We start from the raw sequence: 11,725 nt of genomic DNA, 5'->3' as shown, positions 1-11,725 counted from the left end.
TTAGCATATTGATTGTGATTCATGACATGCACATATTTTAGTTCTTTTTGTAACATCATTTTAGTGCATATTGTCTGACAGAAAGCACACTACTGTGTAGCATTGCAAATGGTTAAAACAAGTGATCCTTCCAGGCAGCCTTTGGCCTGCTTTTGAAGAAACGAAGCAGAAAAAACGTAGTTATCTATTATTATAATAAAACCATAAACGTTTTTAATAACATAAAAGTAGGATTTTCACACTTTTAATGTTTAAAATGCTGTTGGGAAATAAACATCGCAGTAAATGAAATAATTTGTCTCAAGTTTAACATGTGGACTGTTATATAATTCTTGATAAGTTTGAACTACATTTATTCAAAGATTTGTTTTCTTTGTTAACTTGAAGATGATTTAAAAAGATTGAAACATTATTCTGTACTTTATTTTAATTGAAGTTTTAATACTCGTACCAGCCACCTTTAGAATACAAACCAACATTCTGTCTCTACACACCACCATTGAAGTTTTTATTCAGTAATTAAAATATAAAAAAATGTTCATTAATAACAGCATTTATATTTCAATTTAAGATCTTTACTCACTTATCAGAAAAACTGGGTTTGAAATTAACATTATGGATAGTTGTAGCAATATTTGAAACTCCTTTGAATGGCATGTTGAAAAACCACATAACTGTGTTATTCAATAATTGAATGTGCTACAGGAAAGAAAAAAAAAAAAGAAGCAAGGTCTTATGAATATAAATTTTGTGTATTGTGCACTGATAACAGTCTAGATTATTTTATTTTTTGACCAAAAGCTGTATGCAATAGTGATGGTTTGAGTATTTCTAGTTTGAAGCTAGCTTTCAGAAATATTTAACTTAACAAAAAGTGTACAAAGAAAATTTTTTTCATAAAAATCTTTATTTTCAATATCTTTTGTACCCAAGAATACTTTCTAGATATTATGATACAACTGTGTGTCCCAAACCCATAAATATGTTTTATATATTTACTACATCTCTTTCACTATTATATACAGTTTTTTTTTTCAACACAAGTTGCAAACATAGGTGTCAAAAATACCCAGCTGTTACCATTAAAAATGAAACGCAATACTCATAAGGTGAAATTAGAAAAATCAGGACCCAAGATTCACTGGGAGAACTGCACATCAAAATATATTCCATGTTAAAAACAACACGAGTTTTATTATACCAAGACACCACCAAGGTTTTATTTTATACTATAAAAATACTTGTAAACTCCAAATTTCACAAATATTTTTGTAACTTGAATACATTTTTTTTAGAGAATTTGATTCTAAAGAATACTAGAGGACATTTTACAGTTTTAAATTTGCACTTATTGTTCTACAGTGCTATGATGTTTTAACGTTTGATAACTTCAAGAACATATTAAATATTACACTCTGTGTGTACTAAATGTTACATAGACCACTGCCATTCATGGAAAAAACAAATTACTGAAAAATTAAGTCTTATAACAATATTGTAACTACTTTGAAAAACAGAATGGAATAATTATAAAGTATGTGATAAGACACTCGCACTAATAATTAAAACTAGTTATATGTTGCAGGAAAAGTATACATTGGTTTTCAAATAATAAATAAACTTCAAATTCTACAGAACTAGTTACTGATAATTAAAGATACCTCAAGGTAAATTTTGAACACCTTCACTTTTGCTTAAAGATGCCATTATTTGTAAAGGAAAATACTGTACACTATACAGAATGATAAATTACAAAATGACATCAAGACTGAAAACAAAGACTAATTAATCTTTACTATTTTTCATAAAATATTTACTTCTCAATTTTTTTCCATAAAATTTTAAGGAATGATATATTGGCAAGTTTCTTAGAAGAAAAAAACTTATTGAAATATATTGTTTTATTAGAACAATTAAATAATGCAGAGAAATTAATATTTTAGTGTAATTTAAAAAAGACTAGTACAGCCACTTCACAGTTAAGACAATAATTTACTTGGAATGTAACAAATTATAATATTAGGAGTTAAGTGAAAGTTGAAGGTTTATTACAAAGTGTTTAGTCTAAATAATATCTCACTCTAAAATACACTGTCAGTTTAACATACTTTAAAAGTAGATTGTTTTCTTTATAACAAAAAGTTTAAGGTTAATAACAAGAAATAACTTGCCTTCTACACAGAAAATGCCCCTTCGTAACAAACACCCATTTTAGAGAGATGGAAGCTTAAGGATGTGACATGTAAAAATTAATGTATTCTTCTGTCTATCTTATTCAAGTTATGTGTTTAAAGGTCAGCTTGAAGAATACTAATGTCTTTGTGATATTCATGGCAGATAAAGGTATTGAAGTGGAGAGAGAAGTATGTTGTTTCAATTTCTTGATTCTTTTTGTTACATTAAATATGCTGAACACTAATTGATCAGTTATAAATTTACATGTACACATTTAAAGAAAAAAACATGATACAAGTACAGATATAAATACAGATTAATTGTTCAACATATTTTTCAGTTGTACAAAACTCATAAGCTTTAAGAAGGTACCTATGAATGCTTCCTAAACAATAAATAATTAACACAGATATTTCAAATGTGTCAATTTGAAAAAAAAACAATTGTATGAAAACTTTGTCAGTGAGTATAAATACAAGACACTACATCACTTTCATTTTTAGATAATTTTTGTATATGTAATGATTCTCTCGAATATTTTTTTAGTAACAAAATGTTTTTGTATGTAAGAAATAATAAACCTGTTTGAAAATTAACGTCAATACTATGTTCACAAGTTTGTGGTAAATGTTTATAAATGTAATTTTTGTTTCTTTCTGCAAAATACTAACGTGCCTGAAATTAATTTATTTCTATAGCTTTGCAGAAAAAAATCTTCCTGTTTATTCCAGGTTTAAAACATTCCTGTTTTCTTTTACCCATATTTAGTATTGTAATAATGGTGTGGAAATTGATTGTGATATGAAAAAAAAACAAACCCCACAAACTCAGAAGTCATGCCAATTTTATAAGACGAGTCAGTTTGTTCAAGATGTCTGAAAGAATTACAAAGGGACAAAAAATTGTGAACAAACTAAAACCAGCCCGACTTGAAGAAAAATGTTACAGAGACCTACACGTGTGTCTGAGAAAAGTAACCAAAAGTGATGAGCAATACTGAAAAAAACTCAGCCTATTTTTTACCACTTACAGCTTGACTAGTAAAAGTTTAAAATAATAAAATAAATATACTTTAATTTATTTCAAGGTTTATTTTAGAAACAATTATGAAGTTCTCAGTTCGCAAATTCAGGATACTTTGTGAAAAACAATTACACAACTTTTATAAAAGTGTCATTGTAAATTATCTAGTAATCTTTCCTTAATAATAATAATAATAATAATAATATAAAAAAATGTTTGGTAAGCATAACAGTACTTGAAATAAGATACCTATTTAATTAAAACACATTTCAATATCATGATCATATGATAAGGAAGAAATAATAATTTGATTCTCAATGACTTGGATTACTGAATGTATACAAAACTCTTGATTTTTATACAAAATTATGACTCCAAACAAAGTTTAGTTTAATTCAGCAGTGTCAAAACACTTCAAGAAAGGAATTTGACTCTTCAGTGATCTTTGTCATTGATGTCAATTATTCTTAGGACCACAAAACATTCATAGCTGTTGAAATTATTCCACTACATAGGAGGTATGGTTCTTGGATTGATCTACTAAAACAATTACTCTCCTTTTTAAAAACTTATCATTGTTTTACAATACAAAACTTTTAGTACATACTTGACAAGTAATGGATCTGAAGCAGGTCAATGCCATAACGTTATTAATCAGCTTTAAGCCTGATTTTCAAATACTGAGATATAGTTAACTCGCAGTGATCCCATATTTATAAGAGATTTTCAAGAATATAAAGCATTGATGCTACTAATTTATTCTTATCAATTCAGACAAAGTGTTAAAATTACTAAAACAAATTTAAAGCTAAACCTGTTTTTAGCACTTAACTCATTGGCTAAATAATTCAGAAGAATATCTTAGGAGGCTCAGTGTTGAATTTTCTTAAAATTCTTATATAAATATAGGATTGTGATGCGAGTAAAAGACACCCTCACACACCATAAATATAAAATACACACGCCCATGCTATATGAAGCCTCCTCATCTGACTATTTTGATTTTCTCTTGCCCAGGGGTTACTGATGATTGGTGTAATTCCCAAACTTGTAACTTGGTGATGGGTCACAAACTGAATGACAGACTGGGCTTCACCTTAATTTTTTAATATACAAAAGTTATTTGGGAATATTTAAACAAAAAAGTTCTGACAAAGTTAATCTCCAGATGCTTTTCAGTTTAAACTACTAGCTTTCAACAGGGAACACTTAATATACTCAATTTAAAAGTGCATTAAACTAAAATTTCAAGCACAAATAATTATTTTCTTTAACGAGTTTTTGACACTTGAAAATTACATTTCATAACATTATCTTTTCCAGAAGCAAAAAACCAAAAACTTGTATACTTGCACATATCAAATGTTCAAATGATACTCCGAGGTTTCTTTTAAATGTGTAATAGATACTATATGTTTAATATTGATAAACTAATAAACATATCAAACACAGGTAGCAAAAAAATATGTTTATAAAAAGTTGAAGATAATATCGACCAGAAAATATTTTTCTCTTTAATATTCTTTTCTACCTTCCTTTTAAAAAAGTGTGAAGAACAGTGCAAGGCTACACTTTACAAAGTGTTTTTTTTGATAAAACAGTGTTTGTTCTAAATACATGTTACTGTACTTACAACTGATGAATGAAAATTGCACAACTTATAAAGCTATTATTTTAACATACAATAATATCATAATAAATTTTTCATATTTCATTACATAGCCTCTACAATAAATAATAAACAATATTACACTACATATTTTCTTACACTGCTAACATTACATTTCCAAGGTTTTTAAACTTTTTTCTGAAGTGAAATAGAAAAAAACCAACAAGTAAATGAGGTTAAAAAACAAGACAATAAATAAATCAGCTGAAACTGGTGTAAATCAATTGATATGTGAACACTAAGAAATAAAACAGATATAGAAATTACATATAAACTTGTATTTGAGAAGAAACTTTTAGAAACTTTACTTCAACTATAACTTTTTAAGTTGTAATGTTATAATATTTATGGGTTTATGCTTTTCCAAAATAAAATGAAGCAGAAAATTATTTGTAAGTTATAATTTCATACACCACAAGGCTAAGATAAAGAAATATGATTAACATTTCCTAATAATAGCTACAGTTGAGGGATACATTAAAGTGTTGGATCTTCAGTTCCTTGTGCCATAAATGCTGATCAACAATCCACACCTCTACCAAGACCACTCCACCGATCCGGAACCCACAGGAAGTACCCATCCATAGCTTCACAAAATCTCATTCGATATAATTCAGGTGACACTACAGTGGGAAGTTTTCCGTGACCACCAAGAATGCCCGTAGACTTGACTACCATTTCAATTTTTTTGTCCCAGGTGAAAGTTCGAATGTAATCTGTATGAGTAGAGTCAAGGTCTAATTACAACTTTTAACAGGCCTAACACACAATTAAAAAGGGTAGAGCTCTCAAAATATGAAACATGTTATCATCTCTACAAAATATTTCCATCTCAGAGTATACTGATTTGCAAGAAGTAAGGGTACATACTAGACACACTATTTAAAACCCATATAATAAAAAGAAAACAAATTTCTGTTATTTTCTAATATTAAAACACAAATGTGACAGAAACATCATTTCTATTAGAGCCTACAGAAAAGTGTATTCCTGTCAGAAACTAAACAAAGAAACGTTTATCTTTGCAACAGGGAAGAAACTTTTATTTCTGTCAGAGATTATAATGGAAGACAAAAGTCTGTTGAGATACTACTATTGAAAGATGATTTATTATCTGGATCTACAACAGAAAAACCTTGTCTTTAAGAGATTATAACAGGAACACAGAAGGATGAGCTATTATCTGAATATTTTGAATTTAAGATGACTTTCTATTATAATTCAAGAACCACTTCAACTCAAAACTTACGTTCTTTCTATTAAAAACAAGAACTCATTTGAGCTTGTTACACAAGGTGTTCTTGTATGATCAAGTTTCACAAAGCATTCATATTAATGCTAATACTAATACTAAAAACATACAGGACAATTTAAAATTTTGATACATGCATATATGAAATTACTTACCAATTATTCCTACTACCATTTCTTTTTTTTCATCATCCAGACCAACAAGAAGCGAGTAATCCATCACAGAATGACTTGCCAGAAAATGAGCATCGTTGTCAATCGCTAGTGTTAGCACAGTTTTGGAGTGAGGACGAATGTTGAATGGGTTATCACATAACACTAAAAACAGCCATGAGAACATGAATCAACCAACACTATTTGACCATAACCTTAAATGTTTGTGTTAAACATCACATTAACTGCATAATACTGCAGATGTTCCTAACAACATTTGAAACAAACAGGTGTGACATAATAATGTATATCATACAACTCACTTTTTAAGAGGTTTTCATCAAGAAGTACTAAGTCTTCTTCCTGTTGACTAGTAGTGTTCACCATCCTGTTTCGAACTGAACCTTTCAAATCAAATTTCTGACTAACTGTTCTCCCATAGAATAGGTTCTCCATTACAAGAAGGTCAAGCTTAGCTGCAGTGTTAGTAGATGAGTTCTTGTAAACGATCTTATATGCACCTACTATCTTGGCTAAAACTGTTGGTTTCTGGTTGTTTGGTAAAGAAATAAACAGATTTTAACACAACAAGAAATGCAAGTACTATGACAGGGAAATTCTAGTTACAGTATAAAGTAATTAGAAAATATAGTTCAATTATCATTGCTGGGAAAAATGAATAAACATTAATACACATGTATACTGTAGCTACATTCCTCTTATAGTGTCATAATTCAAGCTCAATAACTTACCATAAGCATTACTAGTATCTAGTATAGCAGTTTCTAACATTGCTACAAGAAACACAAAAATGACTGAATAATCTTTAGTGATATTTCAACTGTAAAAAATTTTTTGCAGTCTAACAATTCAAGACATTTTAAGTATGATAAGGCTATATAGTTGGTGTATCCTCTTTTTATCCTAGGTTCTAAACATGTTAATACTGTAAGGTATTTTTCCTTTGCTACGAACATAAGTAGCTGTGACCATCAGCAAGAAGTGAATAATGAGAAGATAAAGAACTGCTCGTTAAAAAAACAACAACAATTGGTGGTTTAATTGTAAATCATTATAGAATAGCTCAACTGTAAAGTCAGTAATACAGTATGAAGCAATGGAGAGGTTTAGATGTACAGTCAGGAATACAGCATGAACTAATGAAGAGATTTCATTGTAAGGTCATAAATATAATATGAAGTAGTGGAGAGATACATTTGACAAGTGCAAATAACTTCTACACATTATCTTAGGATTACACATGTTGCTTGACATTTGACATGTTACCAGTTAAATCAGAAAAATAGAAAGAATGCCTTACAAATTTAACTTTTGTCAAGTAAACACCAATGTAAAAATGTCAAAAAAAGATTTTAGAAAATTACTTCCAAGTATCATATGTTATGAGTAAAATCTATTACAAGCATAAAGCACTTGAATAATAATCCTTGAAAGAAAACTACATAAGAGTATCCACTCTAAATTATAAAACAACAGCAGTTTTCCTTCTGTATCATAACAAATACACAACAAGTTGACATTCTATATATGTAGTGTGTCACTTAAGCTCAACTTCAAACACCATTGTTATTGAAAGAATACAATTTAAACTTCAGTGTAAATGAACAAAAAAACCTAGAAACTAGTGTAAAAAATTTTATTTTTTTATAAATGTGAAATTATACTGTAATTAGTATTCACATTATAATATTGTAGCTTTTAACAAGGAATTTTTATTTACATTTTGGCTGAAAATTCACCAATATTTTTCAACGTGAATTAAAAGCTTTGTTTCTCTAAATTAGATACTGCAAGTCCAGTATTTTCTATACTCATTAGGTCAACATTAGAAAAGAAAAGGAGTTTTATCTGTTATGAATAACAATGACAATTGTAACTCTTTATTCACTGAGATAGAATATTTGGACACTCGTCTCTTTATATAAACTACCAACTCACTTGTTCACTGCAAGCCTTGGTTATGTACTGGAAATAACGTGGAGCAAAATCGAGAAACGACTGCACTTCAAACCTTGACATTTGTTTCAGAACAAACCTGTCATCTAACAGGAAAGAAATAAAGAAAAGTTAATTTTAATGTTTTTACATTTTTGACATGTAGACATACTAAAAATAATGAGCTAAATGCAAATTAATACATCATCATTGCAAGGATGCTTCATTTTATGTTAAGTAAATATTTTAATTTGTGCATAATTATTTTATGGAGCTGTTTAATTCTTATTTTTTTCCCACTTATATTAAAAACTGGTAACTAAAATCTATAGTGTAAAACTATGCTCCAAGTGGCCATCTTGTAAAGATAGTCCAGCATTACACACAAGTCTAACTTCTGACAGGTTGGGATTAAACTGGATAAACATAAAAAAACATCTTAAAAGTGGAAGTATTTTAAAGTGCACAGTTACAAAAACATTTAGTACTGACTGACTATTAAATTGACTGGCATAGCTTGAAAATGCTAGAACAGACTGAATTAAAGCAATCTTTAGACTCTACTTAAACCTGAAACATTCAAACATTTGCAGACATTTTAAATCAAAGTCCTATCAATATTCTTTATGTGCACAAATATTTACAGACTATAAAATAATAAGTAGTCTTTGTGCTTGTGTATTTAAAAACATCATTCTCAACTGTTGGACTGTGAGATGTGCACTTATGGGTCACCACAGATTGAAACAACTAACTGTCTTAAACCAATGAGTCATATTCTGCATATAGCGGCCTTTATTACTGTGCCATATAATTAAATGGTCTGTGAAGTAGAAAATGTTGGAAAACTCTGATACAAACCAATGATCATGTGATGTTACATATGAACTTACTGATGGAGGAAAGTATCAGCCTCCAAAATATTTTGGGGTACAGTTTTTTACTGAATAGATATTAGTAACTAGTGTTTAATAACATTATTTTGAAAAGTTCTTCAGGTAGTCTAACAATATTTAATAAATGATCAATTAATTGGAAATGTTTTGTTTGCCCATAAATGAATATGTTACATTTAAGTGGAAGATTAAATGTTCTAATAATGTTTGGACACAAGATTCACCTATTATAACAGGTGATATGTGTGATTTAAGTATCACTTAATGGTTTATTATTATGAGAAACAAACTATAAGTTACGGTTATCTGATACAAGATGATCTTCTTAGAAGAACGTAAGCACACTGACCATGTGTTTTGGAGAATGAAGACCCAGACTTTCCACCTCGAGCAACCCACTGCACACATCGAGCTAGTGATCTTACATAACACTCTTCACCATCAGGAAATATCAGCCGCCGTAGCTTTCGAAACTGTTCAGCAAAATACACCCGACAGTAGAAACGAGTGGTAGCATCACTAAACTGGACCTCAATGTGTGGGTTTGGTCCTTTACTTCCTACCTTTCCACTGGATTTCTCAACTTCTTGACTGTTGCACAGAGTAATATCTGAAAAGTCCACTGGAACAAATGAAGTTTCTCATTAAATTAAATGGCAAAGAACATTAGTTCATAGCTTCTGATTCTGTAGTTACTCTTAACAATTTCATGTGTAAGGAAAAGAATCTTCATTTCTGGTAAAATCAAATACATTTCTTCAAAGCATCATGAAAATAAAACAGACTACACCCTTGTTTTTGTACATGAAATGTCAAATTTTTAGATAATTTTGACTGTGTAGTAGTACATAACTTAATAGAACATTTGAATATATTGAAAAAACCAAAACCAATACAAAATATCAGTTAAATGCTAACACGTGTATTCTTCACTTTAATTAAATTACATCATTAAATGTTTCATAAGACTCCATTAATTTCACTCCTGGTTGCAAGTAAGGCTCATTAAATGTACTTTTCATCTCTTATTGTGGAACACTGATGTATAAACAACAAACTAAACAAACAATAACAGAAGACAGGAATAAAAGAAGACATGCTGTAAATATTTATCATTAATCTGAGTTGGATGAAAGGAGCATGTGGAGGCTAGCTAAATGAATTCAGGAGAAAATAAAAAAATTGCATGGCACAAATTTGGAAGATTGTAAGACAAAAAAAATATTTTCATAAAGAAAAAATTATAAATGTTAACATTTTATGCAAATTCTATGTTAATCCCATATACAATATGAAATCTGAGAGTCTTTAACTTGAAAGGTTTTACAATATAATTCTGCTTAGAACTCCATTAAAAGTTAGGAAAGCATGTAGGATGTACTAAATATACAAGGCCTGATAATAAAACTAGAATATAACTAAAGACTAAGACTATGGGTATTTCATTTTTACACTTAGAATTAATAAGTTGATTGTTTTAGTATCATCTAAAATTATTATCTCTAACTTGTACAAAAACACTATTCTCTGCTAAACCCTCAAAAATTATATAAAGTTTGAAAGTAACTACAGTCACATGAAAATTTTGTTGATGCAATCTACTTTATTCTACATTGAATTTAATGGCACAAGTACTAATACATCTACAGATGTGACATGAAGTTTTGTGACTTACGGGTCATGAGTGTTAATGAAAGAAATTTATCATTTAGGAACCAGAAGTTTAACACTCATGGATGGTAAAAGACTAAGAAAATAAGCAGGAAACAGTAACACATTTAATCCCACTGTAAATTAAAATTACATGAAGAAGTAGAATTGATGCATATAAATAGTGCCTACTAAATATTGTGAGAACTAAACTGACTATAAATAATACATAAAAAAAGCTGTCAATACTGAAAGTATATGTTTTTTTAATTTCAGTTGTAATCTTTTCTCTTACCAGGAGATGTGTCTGCAACTGTTACAGTTTGGTCTAAAGAAGCAGAACTACCTTCACTGTCTTTATTCTGCTGGTGTTTTCTAAGTGTTGGGCTATGTGGAACAAATGTGAGAAAAAATGAAGGACATTATTTTCCATTTATGAAATCTGTGACTGATGCACTTACAAACCTTCAGAAAACTTGGGATAGAAAAACTTTCTAAATCAACCTTATATTAAGAACAACAATTCTACTTCCATACATATGATGTATATAATATGTTTATCAATACTACTCCCCTTTACAGCTATAGCTGTTTACCACTGTGGGTGGTTAAGATTAGTTTAAATTCATGATATACAAAATTCACTTATTCTTATATCTCCTTAGGAGATATAACTATTTACTTGGGCATAACTTTTTTGTATGCATAAAAATACTTAAAACAAGAAGAAATACCTATGTTTTCAAACCAATTCCTCAAAACTCAAAGGCTGGGATGAATGTTTTTTTAAACTATCTTATAATATTATTTTCTTATATGAAAATATACATCTAGTTCGTCATCATATATGCAAGTTACTTATATAATTTATTTTTATGTGTTCTCTTTGATGAAGCAACTGAATGAAAAATATTAATATTACAAGTTACAGTTAAGAATCACTTTCTGATCC

The 11,725-nt window shown here is 29.1% G+C and overlaps 1 protein-coding gene across 3 annotated transcripts in view; it reads right to left on the bottom strand.

The window, feature by feature from the left end:
- Positions 1-5,221: 5,221 nt before the first annotated feature.
- Positions 5,222-11,725, bottom strand: part of fab1 (1-phosphatidylinositol 3-phosphate 5-kinase fab1) — an 84,657-nt gene continuing 78,153 nt past the window's right edge. For all 3 annotated transcript variants that reach the window (XM_076507118.1, XM_076507120.1, XM_076507119.1), the window contains exons 34-39: positions 11,069-11,160; positions 9,473-9,745; positions 8,231-8,334; positions 6,595-6,820; positions 6,275-6,436; positions 5,222-5,583 (exon numbers count right to left, since the gene is read on the bottom strand). In XM_076507118.1, the coding sequence (XP_076363233.1) occupies positions 5,387-5,583; positions 6,275-6,436; positions 6,595-6,820; positions 8,231-8,334; positions 9,473-9,745; positions 11,069-11,160 (1,054 nt within the window). In that variant the 3' untranslated portion in view covers positions 5,222-5,386. The remainder of the gene's footprint in view (positions 5,584-6,274; positions 6,437-6,594; positions 6,821-8,230; positions 8,335-9,472; positions 9,746-11,068; positions 11,161-11,725) is intronic.

Source organism: Tachypleus tridentatus, chromosome 6, assembly GCF_004210375.1.
Source record: "Tachypleus tridentatus isolate NWPU-2018 chromosome 6, ASM421037v1, whole genome shotgun sequence".
NCBI lineage: Eukaryota > Metazoa > Arthropoda > Merostomata > Xiphosura > Limulidae > Tachypleus > Tachypleus tridentatus.
The sequence above is the reverse complement of the archived record's forward strand: the minus strand, read 5'-3'. Positions and strand labels throughout refer to the sequence as shown.